The 17,991-nt window shown below is 48.0% G+C and overlaps 1 protein-coding gene across 3 annotated transcripts in view; it reads right to left on the reverse strand.

Annotated features, from left to right (window-relative positions):
- Positions 1–15,672, reverse strand: part of SLC14A2 (solute carrier family 14 member 2) — a 67,885-nt gene extending 52,213 nt beyond the window's left edge. For 2 of the 3 annotated variants that reach the window (XM_077975543.1, XM_015121857.3), the window contains exons 1-4: positions 15,513–15,672; positions 6,362–6,545; positions 5,308–5,488; positions 4,019–4,208 (exon numbers count right to left, since the gene is read on the reverse strand). In XM_077975543.1, the coding sequence (XP_077831669.1) occupies positions 4,019–4,208; positions 5,308–5,488; positions 6,362–6,511 (521 nt within the window). In that variant the 5' untranslated portion in view covers positions 6,512–6,545; positions 15,513–15,672. The remainder of the gene's footprint in view (positions 1–4,018; positions 4,209–5,307; positions 5,489–6,361; positions 6,546–15,512) is intronic. The other variant, XM_077975542.1, reaches the window with a different exon arrangement.
- Positions 15,673–17,991: the final 2,319 nt, after the last annotated feature.

Raw genomic sequence — 17,991 nt, forward strand, 5'->3', positions numbered from 1 at the left:
GCCAGTATTTATTGACTGAACATGTGGGCATGCTAAACCTTACCATGTCTTGGCTGTTCTTGCATGGCAGAAGCTTCTGGAAGCTTAGGGCTCCCTGAGATGCAGGAAGGGAATTCTGGCTAGAGGAGGGCTCCAACCCAGCAGGGGCTGTGGCTTAGGTCTGGAAGGGGGAGGACCTTTCACCTCTGTAGTGACCAGGAGGTCTAGTAACCTAGATAAGAGGAGAGCAGGAGGATGGGAAAGGGGCAGGAGAGCGCATATCTAGGCAGCTTCCTGCAAGAAAGCTGTAGCACAAGGCACATGTGTGGACACTTGTACTAGACACAGGACAAGCTGTGTCATCAGCTGCTCTTGAGGCCAGGAAGATACGGGGGCAGCTGGAGACAGGCAGCAGGTGGGATGGAGGGAGGTGGCAGAGAAGACCACTGGGGAGCACTTCAAGAGCAGAAATCCACGTTTTGGGAGAATCATTATTTTTAGTGTGTTTGCATTTTCTCTACAGTTTCCCTTTTGTGTTTGGTGATATAATTTAGTGCTTTTTTTTGTTTTAATACCAATAGCTGCCCCACTCTGTGGAGAGTGTCCCTCCAGAATTCTTGTTTTTACTAAAACATTGCTGGCTTCTGGATTTCCCTCCCTGACTATAAAATATACAAAATTAGGTTCAACACCAATGCCAAAAAGGTCTCCATTCAGACCACATTCCATCAGGGAACTGCAGCGTTGGTGTTGTTGACCTTCAGTTACCATCTGTAAAGTACAGTCTTAGGCTAGTGGGGAACTGGGGGTAGGGACAGCGGGGGTGATTAAAGGGTAGCAGGGGTGGCAGAGGTCATGCTTAGAATATGCAACTGTGTCAGTGGTTCATTGTGGACAGCAGTGAGCTCGTGGCTCCTTAGAAGACACGTGTATGGATGTTGTGTCCAGTGGCTACAGCTTTGAGCCTATGGCGTAGAACAAGTCACCAACCTGTCAGCAACAAAGCCTAGATCTTTTCTAGGCACTGTGGGTGTATATGGCATATTGGAAACCAACTTCTTCTCCTGAACATGCTTAGAATATAGCCAGAGAAAGAAGAATAAAAAAACTTACAGAACAATTCAGTCTAGTGCTGGGATGTGTTCTGTGGTTGTTCAGAGAGAAAGAAAGGTTCAGAGAGCACAGAGGGAATCAGGAGTGGCTCCCTGTGGGAGGAAGGATTCCAGGGAATGGTAGAATTAGATAGACAGGTACAGCTGGTGTCAGGGATCACAGAAGCAAAAGTACTTAACTAGGGACAAGTGTGATGTTGATTGAGCACTAGGTAGCATAAGACCCATCAAATGACACTTGGGGAGCCAAGCTGAGGGGCTGGGTTTTTATCTGATGCAATTTGTCTTAAATTCTTAATCAGGATGTTTGTGAGGATTAGGCATGCCTGGTGTGCATCCCCCCTTGTAAAACTGAAGTCTGTGAAGCGACTCTCTGAATGGCTTGGCAAGTTTACCAGTAGATTAATGGTGGGGAGGATAATCAAAGAATCAGAGTGTCAGTGCAGGGAGGGTCTTGGGCTCGTCTCAGCTGGACAGTAGATTATACAGACAGGATAATGGGGCTGGAGGGGGAAGTGCTTGCCTGAGACACACAGCTAAGAAGGCAGTGGGCTGCACAGAGTTCACCCCAGGTAAATTTCAGCACACAGTGATGAAGCAGTGAGGCATGGGCTGATCTGCCAGGGTCCCAGTTCTATGCCAGCTGCCCATGGTTGACAGGTACTTGGGAACAAGGAATAGGAGGCCCACTAACCAAAGCAGACACAAGATCCTGGCTGGAGCCCATTTTTAATCTCACCCACCAGATCTGCACTCAGAAGAATTCAGCCCCTCATCCATCTGACCTCGAATGGCCTCCTAGCATGCTAGAATTGGAGTGGTCCTCCAAGGCCACCCTAGAGGTGCATGAGCAACTTCTCCTCAGGGCCAGGCGGACTCACGGGTTTGTCTCAGTGGAATGAGGAACGTCAGCTGGGCCTGACGTTGGTTACAACACATCCAGCTCTGATTACTTTGGGTTTACCAATGGGCCTCTGGCCATGTTGTCCTCACAGGTACCATGATGGGGACAGCATGACCTTGAGCCCAGAAGATGCAGGTCATGCCTCCAGGCCTAAGTCCTGCCACCCATTGGCTGTGGCACCTTTGGTAGGTATCTTCCAGTCTCCTTTTCCCCACGTGCAAGATGTGGACTCTGTTGCCTTCACTGTGCCTTGTGAATGGTGGTAAGAGTCACAGCTAACAAGATATGACAGTGCTTCTTAGTTTTTTTTTTTTTTTTTTGAGAGAAACCCACTGTAAGAAATGCATTTTATATTATGACTTAGCTTTCACTTTCTTTCTTTCTCTCCCTCCCTCCCACACACACATCCCCAACATAAACAAAAATTTCACCAAATAATATTTACCATTACCATATATAGACTACTCTCATCAGTTTTATTTTATGCTATTGTTTTAACTTTAAAAGATGCTGCTGACAATTAATTCATGATCTGGAAATGGGTTGGTGATCCCCAAATTGAAAAACACTAAGATAGGGGATAATCCAGTGTTTCCCAAGCATCAGAAGCATCCAGGAGGACCTTGTTTAAAAGTACACACTCCCTGATCCACTGAATTGGCATAGCTATGAGAGGAAGGGGAGGGGTGGACTGAAACTATTTCTTTCTTTTTTTTTTTTTTGAGACAGAGTCTCGCTCTGTCACCAGGCTGGAGTGTTGTGGCGCAATCTTGGCTCACTGCAAACTCAGCCTCCTGGGTTCAAGCGATTCTCCTGCCTCAGCCTCCCAAGTAGCTGGGACTACAGGCATGTGCCACCATGCCCAGCTAATTTTTGTACTTTTAGTAGAGACGGGGTTTCACCATGTTGGCCAGAATGGTCTCAATCTCTTGACCTTGTGATCCTCCCGCCTAGGTCTCCCAAAGTGCTGGGGTTACAGGTGTGAACCACTGTGCCCAGCCTGAAACTATTTAACAACCACCTTAAGTGATTCTGACCATCAGGAAAGTTTGGGAACCACTGGAATAATATACGGCAAAGTCTGAGGAAGTGGTCAAGTTCTACAAAATGTGAATTGTTATTGTTCTTTTTTATTTTTTCTTTTCTTTTCTTGCTTTTTTTTTTTTTTTTTTTTGAAAAAGAGTCTTGCTCTGTCACCCAGGCTGGAGTGCAGTGGCACGATGTTGGCTCACTGCAACCTCCACCTCCCAGGTTCAAGAGATCCTCAGCCTTCCGCATAGCTAGGAATACAGGCATGTGCCACCACACACAGCTAATTTTTGTATTTGTAGTAGAGATGGGGTTTCACTATGTTGGCCAGGCTGGCCTCAAACTCCTGGCCTCAAGTGATCTGCCTGCTTTAAGCTTCCCAAAGTGCTAAGATTATAGGCATGAGCCACCGTGCCTGGCCCTTGTTGTTGTTACTTGACTTTGCACAGCCAGTGCGAGGCCAGCTTCTTCCACATCTGTATCCATGCCTCCTGCTGGCCCTGTTTGCTTCCCTTCCTCAGAGCCCCTTCCCACACTGTCCTCCCCTCTCCTTGCCTTCTCTCCAGTCCCCCATATCAAACCTTTATAGCTAGGAAGTAGCCTCTCTAATCTCCCCAGCACTTGGTGATGTCTGTCTTCTCTGAACTCAATCACATACTGTACCGTATTATTCTGAGACATTCATTGCCTATTAATCTTGTCTCCTTCAACTAGATGGTAGGCTCTGTGAGGGAAGAACAGCTTAGCTATTCCTCTGCACCTCCCTCTGAGACAGTGTTTGCAGAAGTCTCCACAGTCAAGTGAATGTTGACACTGTCACATGCTGTGAGCAGGAGCAGTGTAATTCTGCAAGGACCATCAGTGACCTGCTTAAAGTTGATACTCAGGAGACTTTGGCTGTCTGGGAGGGTCAGGTTGGCTGATTACTCAAGTAAACACCTCTCTACTTTCTGTCCCACGCATCTTGCTAAAATCCCTATAGAGAGGGACCCACCTGTCTTGGCCCAAGGCGAGAGCTGTTAAGGTTGAGACCACTGTCCCCAGGGCCCCAGTGATTGTCCACCAGGGATTCTGGATCAGTAGCCCTATGAAGATGATGAGGCCGCTGAGAGGATTGTTGACGAACATCACCTGAGCAGTCCCTCTCAGGACCCAGTCTATGAACTGGAGGGCAGGGTGCTTGTCTGAAAGAGAGAGAGCGAGCCATCAGCAGGTCCAGCTTGGGCTGCTGTGCTGAGCTGCTGGTTGGCATGGCAACAAAGGAAAACAGGGATGTGTAAGCCAGGACACTTCCCATTCAGCCAGGCCAGGCGTGGGGATGGAGGGGTGGGGGTAGAGGGGAGCCTGGTGCCCAGCCCACATCTCTCAGTGGCCCAGCAATCATTCTGCAGTGGGTGGTAGGTTTTGCCATATAGCCAGAGGCACCGTGCTGAGACTAATTTAACGCTGTTCCAGCCATTGGCTTGGTTGGAAAAGAAGCTCTGGGAGGTTCTTTTTTTTCCAAGGGAAATTTATTGGTCCAAAAGAAAGGGTTTTGGAAGGTTGGGGGTGGGGGGTAGGAAATTCTTTTTTCTGGTATCTGAGAAGTTGAGGGCTGGTATCTGAGAAGCAGAAAAAGTAGCCTGAAGAAAAGACACTGGGGAAGAAATTGTCACAGCCCAACTGTGAAAATCAGTACTGAGTCCGGGCCTGGAGGAGGCCAGGTATAGGAGAGGGGCATACATTCTGCCTCGTTTGCTGGTTTGGTTTCCAGGACAACTTGTGCAGGTGTCGGGGCTAGTGGGAGTGGAAGAGTGTGTTGTTCCTTTCAGTGTTTAGTTCGAGAAGAAGTTAAAAGGAAACAATCCTGAAGCTTTGGGAAGGATGAAGCCAACATTTTCTTGGCACATAATAGGCACCTAATAAATGGCTGTGCAACAAGTGAATCGAATGAAGGAATGATCAGTTAACTAGCTTGGGAAATGGCTTATCTGTTGCTAATATGGTTGTCCTGTATCTATTTCACATAGGAACGAGCAATTTGCAAAGAACTAAGATCAATGCATTTAATTCTGAAACCATGAGAATTCCAGGCCAGTAGGGTATATCATATCCCCTTGGAGTCAGCTTAGGGCTGAAGTACCCCCAGCTGTGGACTCCAGCCCTGGGTGAGGTCCAGTCCTGGGTGAATCCACCCAGGGTGAGGGTGAATGAGTGAGGGACCAGCTTTGGACTAAACCGGAGAGAGGGTTGTCTCCCCGGCCTGGCCTGGTCTGGCTGCCTCTGCCCAGGGTATTTTCCTACCTTTCAGCCAGATCCTGTACTCCTTCATGTCACCCGTGAGGTAGCCCACTGCTTTGCAGAGCCTGATGCCCCTTTGGCCTGCTGAGTCCCGATGGGCCACCCCGTCTTCTTTCCTTTTACTCCTTTCATTGGGCTTTTCAATCTTCACAATGTGGCTATCTTCATTGGAAGACCGGAGATCCTTTTAGGAGAAACCAACAAGACATCAAATGATACAGCTTTCTGAGACCAGAGACATTTGGGGATAGAGGGTAGTGGCAGTTTTTTTGATAAAAATAAAGGATCATGAGACAAAGGGTGAAACACATGCCCATTGTCGGCGGCTGCATAGAGCACCCTGTACAAGCCTGCTCTTCCCGGGACCATGCACCTTCTTCACAGCAGGATTTCTTCACTTCGTGCCATGGGTCCCTTTTGGCAGTTTAATGAAGCCCATGAGCTTCTTTTCAGAATAATGTTTGTAATTGCAAATATCAGATAATAGGACTGCAAACCAAACCAATTATACTGAAATACAGTGATAATCATACTAAAAATTATGATATACATGTATGCACAGCAGATCCAATAGTGATAATTTCAAAGTAGTGATTTCAAAGTAGTGATGAGTAAAGATATGGGACCTCCTTACTGCACATCAGGACAGCTCTGGAAGGCCATCCCAGCAGTCTTGAGTCCCTCTCCACTGCAGCAGTGGCCAGCCAGTCTACCTCTGTGCTACCACCGAGGATGCTAATGGCCTGCGTTTCAACAAAGGCCTTCCATTTGGAGACAGTAGGGTAGTTCAGGGAGCAGGTTTAAGGGGAAAGATTTTGGAGACTGGTTGGAAGACTGGTGAGTGAGTGCCTGTATTCTGTACTTGTCCTTAAAATCATGTCTCACAAAACCACACTATCTAAGGCCAGGTAGGACCCACCATGGGTGTCACCATGTACTGACAGTGGCACTTTCTCAGTGTGCTAAGTTCTTTGCGAAGGCAGGAAAGCGGCATCTTTTAATGCCCTTTTCCTATCCCCTCCCTCCCAGGAAACATGCTAGGAGGAACCCTCCTCACCTTTTCTTCAGGCATTTCCAGGAGGGGCAGAGCTGGGTGAGTATCCGGGGATGTCGAGGGCCAGCTCGGGCTGGTAAACTCTGCCTCGTAGAGTTTGTATCTGCTGGAAAGTGGCTCTGGCAGGAGAGGGCTGCTGTGGGGGTCAGACATTCCTTCAGGGCACAGCTGCTTTTTTATCAATGGACTAGACGGAAGGAAAGGGAAAGAGCTAGTGAGTCAGGACGGGGCCCAGAGGGACTTGGCTGAGGCTGGTCTCAGACCTCAGGTCTGTCCTGGGGGTTGGACGGTGACACACGTGGGATCTGCAGCTTTGCTGCCAGAAAGAGTTGAGGCCATTTTTCTACCTCATTACCTTTCAAAATCCTCCCATTCTTCCGAGTCCAGAAGAATGTCCATTTGGTCGATGAAGATATCCCTGACCACTGAGTTAGAATGGAAGTCTCTCTTTTTCTCTCGATCACTGAGTGTTTTTTCTCCGCCTCTCATATTGCCTGTTGTGCCATCCTATTGTGGTAGTTAGTGGTACATGTATTTTCCCCTTGATACGTATACACAGATCCAGTACTGATTGGAGGTGGGGGGTGTCTAAGAGAAACTACTTCTGAATTGCCATGGAGGCTACACTGCTTACAATTGATCTCCAGTCTTCCTTTTCTTCTCTCTACCATTTCCAGTCCCTTCCCTATTTCCTTTCCCCAGGAACAGTAGGAAACACTGGTCTATTCTTCTGCAAGCTGTGTGCATCCCAGCTGAAGGAGCTTCCCTTCATGGGGCTCCTGTCCCTGTACCACCAGGGTTAGGGCTTATGCCATGACTTGCTTTTGGAACATTCTTTGCCTAAGGTCCTCAGTTTCCTGGTTTTGTCTGGCTTCCCCTTGGTAGTGCTGTACTCTCTCCTTCCCATCCAGCCATTTGTGCCATTCTTCTTTAGCCTCCTCCAGCTCAGTTATATCTTATTTATTTATTTATTTGAGAGGTGGTTTTGGACCTGCATGCAGTCTCTTCTCCTCTAGAGCTTTCCCCATTGCTCCGTGCTCCATGCTGCATCCCTTGAGTGTAGGACAGTCTCTCTTAGGACAGGGATCACAGATCCCTAACATGGGTACTGCCATTCCATATACTTATCATTCCAGACACTGCTCAAAGATTGCAGGGTTCCCTTCAAAAGGGGATAAAGTCCCTTTTCTAATTTTGCATTAGTTCCATTTCGCTGGGCTATTACCTCTTCTGCTCCTAACGAGAGGAATTCTTACTCTCCACAATTTCTTCTGAGCACCACTCACCTTGCTTGTGCAGAAACCCTTCTTCTTTGAGGCTTATCCCAAATGGCCATACCATCCTCTCCAACTGCTCACTGCTGTGTTATTGACTCTCTGGTCACTGTCTCATTCAATGAAGACTTGAGGTGCTCCTACCAATCATCTTCATCCCCCTTCCAGGAACTTTAAGCAGCTTCAATATCTAGGCAGATAACTCATCATCCTATTCTCTGGTTTCTTAGATCCTTGTCCTTCTCATCTCCAGTGGACCTTTTCACCTCGCCTTTTCAACAGCCGATTTCCACAGTCCCAGCATGGGCTTAATATCACACACACTGGAAATCTCAAAAGTCAGATCTCTCCTCTGGCCACTTCCTCTTGTACCTTTGGCTCACCTGCTCAGATGACCCCTCTGACAGCCCTTCAGCTCCCACAGCCCCTTGTCTTCCCTTCCCTCCTCGACCAACTTAACTTCATGCCCCCTTATGTTACTTCCTCCAACTCTCTTGCTCCTGTCTCCCTCCTTCATGCTTGTCTGGTAAAATTCCAGCCAGGATAAACCCAAATGTCTAACTTTTCCATGCTTTCACCAAACAACTGAACATGGCTAGAGAACAAGGGTAATAACTGAGTAGATTGCTTTCACTGTAAGTTGGATTGCTGTCCTCAGGTGAACATTGGGTGCTTCCCTTTTCTCTCTTTAGTCCAGCTCAGTCTGCTTTCTGCTATGGCTGCCTTTGCTGTGGTCTCTAGGGCCTCCATGGCAAGTCCACTTTCAGTCCCCATCCCACCAGGCTGCTCGGCGGTGTTCTGAGAGTTGTTCACCCTCTTTGACACACTCTTTGGCCTTTATTCCTGATCCCCTCTCTGGTTGCTCCTTCACACTGTCTTTGGAGGCTCTTCTTCATGTAACAGGAGCATTTTGCAGACCCCCGTTCCGGGCCCTCTTCTCAGCCCTGGTGCTCCTACCCAGGTGATGTCAGCCCTCAGCATGGCTTCGTATTCCATCTCCATGCCGATGACCCTCAAATCTCACATTTCCAGCCCAGTTTTGAGCACTGGATTAATAGATTTAGTTGTCTACTTTACACTTGCATATAGATGCTCCAAGTACCTTAATTTGCCAAAACAACTCATAATGTTGCCTTCCCAAATCCTATCCTCCCTCACAGGTGACCACCCTAGGAAAAGCTGTCTCCCCCTTCCAAGCTGTTCCTTCAGAAAACTCAGGAGTCACACTTAATGCTCCCTTCTCCTTACTTTCTAAAGTCAACAATTCTGTCTCTAAAAAATATACCTTCACGTTCATGGTCACCAGTTAGCCACTGTCACCTCTAACCACATCTTCAATGACTTTCATTTGGATATCCCTACTTTTTCCCAGGTTTCTCCTCCAAGCCATGCCCCGCAGGGAAGAGGTGCCATATTAATATTCAAATCCACTCATGTTGGATCTCTGCTTAAAGCCCATCATGGTTTCAGATGGAAAACCACCTCTTTGACAGGGTGTGCAAGGCTCTGAGCTCCCACTGTGCTTTAGTGAGTCCCTTGCTTTCCAGCTCCATGACTCCTGGCCCCATGCTGGCCTCCTTTTAGTGCTTGTAAGGTGTTGAACACTTTTCACCTCAGGGTCTCTGCAAGTGCTGGTTCATTGGCTTGAAGACCTTTCCCTCACTCTTCCTGATCAACCCCTACACTTCTGCCAGGCTTTGTCTCAATGATCACTTGCTAAACAAACCCTCGCAGATCCACCCACCATGTTCTCCTGTCACATACTCTCATGGGAGGTTTGTATATTTGTATGGTTTCTATCTCCCCATCAGAACTTAAATTTCATGAGGATGGTGGCCTCCTCTGTTCTGTCTATTGCTGCATCCCCAGCTCCTAGCACAGTGCCTGGCATGTAAGGGTTCAATAAATAAATATGGAAGGAAGAGAGGGAGTGGGGAGGAAGGGATTGTGAGCAAGGCTACTGGTGACTGCTAGATAGGGAACACTTCTCTGGATAACTTTACAAATCCCTGTGGATCTCAGGAGTCTCCAGTGGTTTCAGAACAGTGCAGGGCCACCCACCAGCCATGCATTTTCTGCAGGCAGAACCCCCTGTCATGTCTAGCACCGTTCTCATTCCCAGGAGGAGCTCATTAGACCATTGTGAATTTTTGTGTAGGTCTGCAAATGTCATTCAGGTCTAACTAACCCTGATGCTGCCATCACTCCGGAATGGAGGCCTTTCGTTGTATTCTGACCCTGTAGGTAGGGTTTCCGTAAGGGGTGGGCACACTGCCATAGAGGGGGTATGCCAGAAAGGTTTAGGAGACGTTGAAATCCGACAAGCCCGAGAACTTGTTCCTCTCCAATGCGCTCTCTCCCTCTGGTGGCCAAGAGGTGATACAGCATCCCTGGCCCTTGGTAAATATTTCCCTCCAAGCCAACCATAGAAAAAGTAAGCAGGGGCAATCAGATATCTAGACACAGAATCTGCATGACACCATACAACTGGATAAACTAGAAATGTTCCGGAAAGGCCTTGTGTTAAATTCAGTGGCTATGAAATCTATTAAAAGTCTAGCCGAAAAGTGGTAATGATAAAGGTTTTTCCTAAACATATTTCATGGAATCTAAGATGTTATCAGCTGTCAGATTGATCACTAATTAGGTATCATAAAGAAGAAAATGCTTCCATTCATAATTGCAAGATGCATCTTGATTTTAGAAATGTTAAAATATGACAATAATATACATCATATAATCAAGGAAATATAATGTTCTTTTAAGTGGTGGGGCTGAAGTGTCCAGGTAGGAGTTGAGAATGGGTATACTCAGAAATTATTTTCTAACCATAAGAATTTAAAGATTTTTATACTTCTTTTGATGAAAAAATGTGTCTACTTTATAACCCCTTTAAGATCAGGGGCGATTACCTTAATTTCTGCATTTATACCACCCAGCAGAAAGCCTTACACCTAAAAATCCCTTTATTATTACTATTGCACAAGGGAAGTTCTTTCTAGGGTACTCTCCAAAAAGGTACTTCACCTTTGAGTCCCTTCTGCATGCAGACAATATTCTCATTTACAGATAAATCAAGTCCTCGAAAAGCAAAATAGGAATTGTTTCTCATGTGTATGTTGCTGTCTGCATTTTCCAGAGTAAGCTCACCTCATTGTGACATTTGCAGGACCCAGAAAATGAGCAGCTTGCTGCAGAGTCAAGGTTAGACCCAATTCCCCGCCGCACTCTCCATTACTCTGTCTGCCTGGCTGGGCCTCGCACAGCCGAGTGGCTGGCCCTCGAGCGCCTGGGTCTAGGGCCTCAGCCCAGTGTTGTGTTTCTCAAGCCTACGTATCCTCTACAGGAACAGGGCCTTGCATCTCCTGTAGGGAATACAGCATTCCTTTGCCACGGGAATGTTTATCCTGTTACAATGGGGAATTTTGGCTTTGGGGCAGGGGCGAGACATGCAGCACCAATGGCCCTGTGGAGAGCAGGTCGCCGCACGCGGAAGGAGCACGGGCTGTGAGGGGGGTCTGCTCCTGCCTCCCTGCTCTGCCACTCCGGGTTGCATGGGCCTCCATGTCTCCGAAGGTCAACGTAGGCTTCTCAGGACAGTGAAATTGCTGATTTGGTTCCTGGCACATAGTAGGAGCTTAGTGATTTTACTTTCCCCTCTTCTCGTGCTCCCAAATTGAAGGGAGAGAGGGTGAGAGCAGCCAGATGAAGTACAAGCTGGCTGGTCTGAAACAGAATAGCTTTCAAAAGTTTCCGTAAGGCGTCGCCACTTGTTAGAACTGGATGTGAAATCCCTGCCCGAGCCACGTCCCGGCTGAGGGCCTCAGCCCGTTCCCAACTCAGCTCAGCGCCAGTCCATTAAACCTGCTTCCAAGAACACATAATGATCTGCTTGGCGCGCTCGGACTCTCCTTGGCTGCCCACACCTCCTCTTTTCCTTCAGAAATATGGACAGAGAGGGCTGTTTGGATCAGTCCCACGTCTCTCCAAAAACCAGGCCTCAAATGTCTGGCAAGGGGCTCCCAAAACAGACCGGCTCCTCCATCCTCTTTGTAAGAACCCTCCTTGTTGAATATCTACCGTACGCCTGTGGGCTACCTTGGAGGGATCACAGCTGGAAGGTCCAGGCCTTGCCTGCAAAGGGCTCACATTCGAGTGGCCAGGAGGACCAGTGAGCAGGCACTGTGTCCTGAGCGGGAGGCACAAGGGAGGGCAGAGGGCAAGGGGGCGGTGCAGAGAGCACAGAGCGGCTGCCCTGCCCTCCCAGCCCTGGGGAGACTGGGCTCAGCTTCCATGTCAGGACTTGGCTGAGCAGGCAAGAAAGAGGAGCACACTCCAGGGAAATGCCTGAGAAAATACATGGTTTGGGCCAGCAAGTTCCAGCACGGACCCTACTGCAGCTTGGGAGAGATGTCAGCAGGCAATGAAAGACAAAACTAGGGTGTCAGAATCAGACTGTGAGGAGTCCTTAGTGTCTAGGTTTGGACCCAAATTCTTCCAATGGTTACAAAAAATGTGGCTCCTGCTCTGTTATACTAATTTTGAAATTCTTCTCCTGATTATTTTCTCCTAAAGACCATCCGTCTCCAGTGGAATTGCAGAAACACGCGCATGCCCAGTGAAAAGGGGCTGTGGCTGTTTCTCATGCTTCTGCTGCCCTGGGAGGGAAGGGGCCCATGCTCAAAGGGATTTCTTCAATTGTTGGTGTGAATTAGTGCAGAGTCGAAGCTCTCTCCCTATCCCTGGTCTCTTGGGTTTAAGTATACCAGTCCCCTGGTCATCTGGGGATGAATCTCAAATGGCCCCATTTACTTCTTTTTTTCTTTTTGAGACAGACTTTCGCTCTTGTTACTCAGCCTGGAGTGCAATGGTGTGATCTCGGCTCACTGCAACTTCCTCCTCCCAGGTTCAAGCAATTCTCCTGTCTCAGCCTCCCAAGTAGCTGGGATTACAGGTGCCCACCACCAGCCTGGCTAATTTTTATATTTTTTTGTAGAGACAAGGTTTTATCATGTTGGCCAGGCTGGTCCTGAACTACTGACCTCAGGTAATCCACCGGCCTTGGCCTCCCAAAGTGCTGGGCCACCGTGCCTGGCCTTACTTCGTCTTCTAACCAACTGAGTTATTGAGGCCACGGCAGCTCTGGAGAAGTAAAAGTGATTAGCAAGTTCTCCAGAATATTAGTTGGATTGATATATTTTGCCTAAGACCTTGCAGTTGATGCAAGGAGAGTTTCCATAAATTTCTACGACCTTAGAACCAAGAGGGATGTTCTTTGCCCTCTCTCAAATGATGAAGGAATCCATTCTCTAACACCTCTGGATACCTAGCTTCTCCCGGCTGGGGTCCCTTTCCCCTGAGGCAGGTTGTTCTTGTTGAGAACGGCCCTGCTTACTAGAAACCCTTGTATCTGTGGAGCTGACATCAAGTCCCTGGGACTTTTTCTCCTTGCTGTTTCCAGTTCTGTCCATGACGCCTGCACAGGATTTAGGGACTCCTTTTCCCACTTACAAGCACTTCAGAGGTTGATCCTAAGCCTTCATTTTTCTAGGGCAGTCTACTTGATTGTTCTTCAGTCTGGCTCACCAAACACAGCCCCCAGACTCTCTGCCATCTTGCCACCAGGATCTCAGTGACAGCATCATTCTGAAAGGACTTTGCTGAGTGAGTCAGGCTGGGTCCCCGGGAGCACTGGCTTCATTCATCCCTGAGTTGGTAGACTCTGAAGGTGAAAAATCAGGTGTGTGGGGCTAGGTGGATGTTTGGTCAGGTTGCCAGAATGGGAACAGATGAGGCCCCTGGACTGGTGCATCACACCCCAGGGAGATCAGGGAGGGGAGGAATCCAGGAGACACCTGGGCACTAGGAGTACAGGGCAGGTAAACAGTCCAGTAGCTGGCTGAGAGGTGCCTTGCTCAGGGCTGGGTTGTATAAGAGACTGGCTGAGTGCCGGCTTTTATTAGGGGTGGCTTAGAGTTTTCTTGGCAGCTCCAACTTAGTAAGTCTGATCTGGGCTGAGAGGAGACTGACTCACTGGGGCCAGCGGGTCAGGCTGGGTGGGGCAGAAGTCAGAGGCAGCACCACCTCCTCTGGGTCTTCTGAGGACTGGCTGGGGTTAGAGATGGCTGGTGGCCAGTGGGCCAGGGGCTTTATCTTTCTGGTTTCTGCTGCAGGGCCAGGGCTGGGGTTCTGCAGCTGAGAATCCAACCAGAGCCTGGCAGGGGAATTCTGGCCTCCAGCAGAAAAGCTCTGAGGAGCCTGCAGTGACTGTGAGATGAGGTGGGGGAGAGGCGACCACTTGACCTCTTTTGACGCTCCTCCCTAGCTTGTGTTTGGAAGAATCTTATAGATCACCACACTCTTCTTATGTGACTGTTTTTTTTTTTTTTTTTTTTTTTTTTGGGGAAATGGAGTCTCCACTGTTGCGTGGGCTAGAGTGCAGTGGCGCAATCTCAACCTCCATCTCCTGGGTTCAAGTAATTCTCCTGCCTCAGCCTCCTGAGTAGCTGGGACTACAGGTGCACGCTGCCATGCCTGGCTAATTTTTTGTATTTTAGTAGAGATGGTTGCCCAGGCTGGTCTCAAACTCCTGAGCTCAGGCAATCTGCCCACCTTGGCCTTCCAAAGTGCTAGGATTACAGATGTGAGCCACTGTGCCTGGCCCTTATGTGACACTTCTAAAGTGGGGTGACCCTTCAGTGTTCCACATATTGAGCCCTCTCATCCCATGAATAAATGGCAATTTATTGCCTCTTGCATTCCATCAATTGCAATTACTCAGCCATCAAGTTCTCCTTCAGAGCTCTCAGTCTGGATCAGCCCATTATCTCCCTTTGAGCCAGGCCCTCCCCAATGCAGGTCACCTTCTAGCTGACTTCCCTCACTTCGGGCTCCCCAGTTTTTCTCCAGCTTGCCACTGGTGATGGGTAAATTATCTTAAAACATGACTTGGTCGTGCCACTGCTCAAAAACCTTCTGAGGTGCTCCATGTCTGAGTCCTTCGCTCCTGGAACTGGGCATGAAACTCTGAGCCAGGGTAGTCAATGCTCAGGGCACAGAGAAGCACGGTTTTCTGGAATGCTGATTGGGCTTGATATGAACTAATATAGAATAATAGTTGCATATTTAAGCAAACATGGCTTATAAAAGAGTCAAATGCAACTCTTTATATTATTAAAATAAAATATAAAGGGAAGAAATGTAGAGTCTGCAGGTGGCTGCTGCAGGCTGTGCCCTCCTACTACCTAGGGGTAATGTGTCAATTCTCCCCATCAGTTGAGGCTACTTAGGGGGAGAAGTTAAGAAGCTCTGAAGATAGCAACATTCTCAATCTCCCACAGTTCTACCCAGGAATGCTCCACCTGTGCCCAAGACAATTTTCAGCTTCTCTGCAGCATGTGCCACTGTTCTGGGCAGGCGGCCTCCTCAGGTCCCACAGCTACCTCCAGTTCAGTTCTGCATGCATGAATATTGATCTGCTTTACTCACACACATCCTGCTCACACACCCAGCCCTACCATGGCCATGGCGCCTTCCTGGCCTCTTATGAGCATGGTGATCTCTGCTCTGGCTTGTGTGGCGGACTAATTCACAATGCAGTAGTCTCTCTCCCTTTCTTACACACACACACATATATACCCCTACACAGACACACACACACACATGCACACATACTTATATACACGTGAGCTGCCCCGAGGTGGCTCTGGGTAGTTAATTTTAGTGTTATTAGATAGTGGTGATACAGTAGAGACAGAATACCCGGATTCAAATCTTGGCTCCCCCACTGTAATAGTCCATTCTCATACTGCTATAAAGAACTACCTGAGACTGGGTGATTTATTTAAAAAAAAAAAAAGAAAGAAATTTAATTGACTTACACTTCCACATTGCTGAGGAGGCCTCAAGAAACTTACAGTCATGGCGGAAGGCGAAGGGGAAGCAAACTTGGACCTTCTCAAATGGCGGCAGGAGAGAGAGATTGTGTGGAGCAGGAACTTGCCAAACACTTATAAAACCATCAGATCTTGTGAGAACTCACTCACTGTCACGAGAACAGCATGGGGGAAACCGCTCCCATGATCCAGTCACCTTGCCCTGGGTCCTGCCCTCAACATGTGGGGATTATTGGAATTACAATTTGAGATGATATTCAGGTGCGGACACAGAGCCAAACCATATCATTCTGCCCCGGCCCCTCCCAGATCTCATGTTCTTTATACATTTCAAAACACAATCGTGCCTTAGCAACAGTCCCCCAAAGTCTTAACTCATTCCAGCATTAACTTGAAAGTCAAAGTCCAAAGTTTCGTCTGAGGCAAGGCAAGTCCCTTCCACCTATGAGCCTGTACAATCAAAAGCAAATGGCCGGGTGCGGTGGCCCACGCCTGTAATCCCAGCACTTTGGGAGGCCGAGTTGGGTGGATCACTTGACGTCAGAAGTTCGAGACCAGCCTGGTCAATGTGGTGAAACCCTGTCTCTGCTAAAAATACAAAAATTAGCAGGGTGTGGTGGCACACACCTGTAGTCCCAGCTACTGGAAGGCTGAGGCAGAAGAATCTCTTGAACCCGGGAGGTGGAGGTTACAGTGAGCCAAGATAGTGCCAATGTACTCCAGTCTGGGTGACAGAGCAAACTCTGTCTCAAAAAAAAAAAAAAAAGAAAAAGAAAAAGCAAGTTAGTTACTTCCAAGATACAATGGGGGTGCAGGAGGCATTGGATAAATGCTCCCATTTCAAATGGGAGAAATTGGACAAAACAAAGGGCTTCAGGCCCCATGCAAGTCCAAAATCCAGTGGTGCAGTCATTAAATCTTAAATCTCAAAAATAATCTCCTTTGACTCCATGTCTCACATCCAGGTCATGCTGATGCAAGAGGTAGGCTCCCATAGACTCAGGCAGCTCTGCTTCTGTGGCTTTGCAGGGTACAGCTCCCCTCCTGCTGCTTTCACAGGCTGGTGTTGGGTGTGTGTGGCTTTTCCAGGTGCACGGGGCAAGCTGTCAGTGGATTTACCATTCTGGGGTCTGGAAGACGATGGTCCTCTTCTCACAGCTCCACTAGGCAGTGCTCCAGTGGGCACTCTGTGTGGGGGCTCCAACCTCACATTTCCTTTCTGCACTGCTATAGCAGAGGTTCTCTATGAGGTCTCTACCCCTGCAGCAAACTTTTGCCTGGTCCTCCTGGAGTTTCATACATCCTCTGAAATCTAAGTGGAGGTTTCCAAACCTCAATTCTTGACTTCTGTGCAGCTGCAGACTCAACACCACATGGAAGCCGCCAAGGGTTGGGGCTTGCACCCTCTGAAGCAATGGCCTGAACTGTACACTGGCCCCTTTTAGCCGTGGCTGGAATGCACAGGGCAGCAGTGGGGCCCTGGGCCAGCCCATTTTTTTCCTCCTAGACCTCTGGGCCCAGGATGGTAGGGGCTGCTGCAAAGGTCTCTGACATGCCCTGGAGTAATTTTCCCCATTGTCTTGGCAATTAACATTTGGCTTCTGGTTACTTAGACAAATATCTGCAGCCGGCTTCAATTTCTCCCCAGAAAATGGGTTTTTCTTTCTCATCACATCGTCAGGCTGCAAATTTTCCAAACTTTTATGCTCTGCTTCTCTTTTAAATGTAAGTTCCAATTTCAAACCATCTCTTTGTGAATGCATAAAATTGAATCCTTTTAAGAGCACCAAGGTCACCTCTTGAATGCTTTGCTCCTTAGAAATTTCTTCTGCCAGATACCCTAAATCATCTCTCTCAAGTTCAAAATTTCACAGATCTCTAGGGAAATGGCAAAATGCCACCAGTTTCTTTGCTAAAGTATAGCAAGAGTGACCTTTACTCTAGTTCCCAACAAGTTCCTCATCTCCAGTTGAGACCACCTCTGCCTGGACTTCATTGTCCATATCACTATCAGCATTTTGGTCAAAATCATTCAACAAGTCTTTAGGAAGTTCCAAACTTTCCCACATCTTTCTATGTTCTGAGCTCTCCAAACTGTTCCAATCTCTGCCTGTTACTCAGTTCCCAACTTGCTTCCACATTTTCAAATGTCTTTATAGCAGTGTTCCTCTACCTTGGTACCAATTTACTGTATTAGTATGTTTTCATACTGCTATAAAAAACTGCCAAAGACTGCATAATTTATAAATGAAAGAGGTTTAATTGACTCACAGTTCCACATGGCTGGGGAGGCCTCAGGAAACTTACAGTCATGGCAGAAGGAGAAGGGGAAGGAAACTTGGACCTTGTCACATAGCGACAGGAGAGAGAGAGTGTGTGAGAAGGAGGAACTTGCCAAACACTTATAAAACTATCAGATCTTGTGAAAACTCACTCACTATCATGAGAACAGCATAGGGAAACT

The sequence above is a fragment of the Macaca mulatta genome, chromosome 18 (genome assembly GCF_049350105.2).
Source record: "Macaca mulatta isolate MMU2019108-1 chromosome 18, T2T-MMU8v2.0, whole genome shotgun sequence".
Classification (NCBI taxonomy): Eukaryota; Metazoa; Chordata; class Mammalia; order Primates; family Cercopithecidae; genus Macaca; species Macaca mulatta.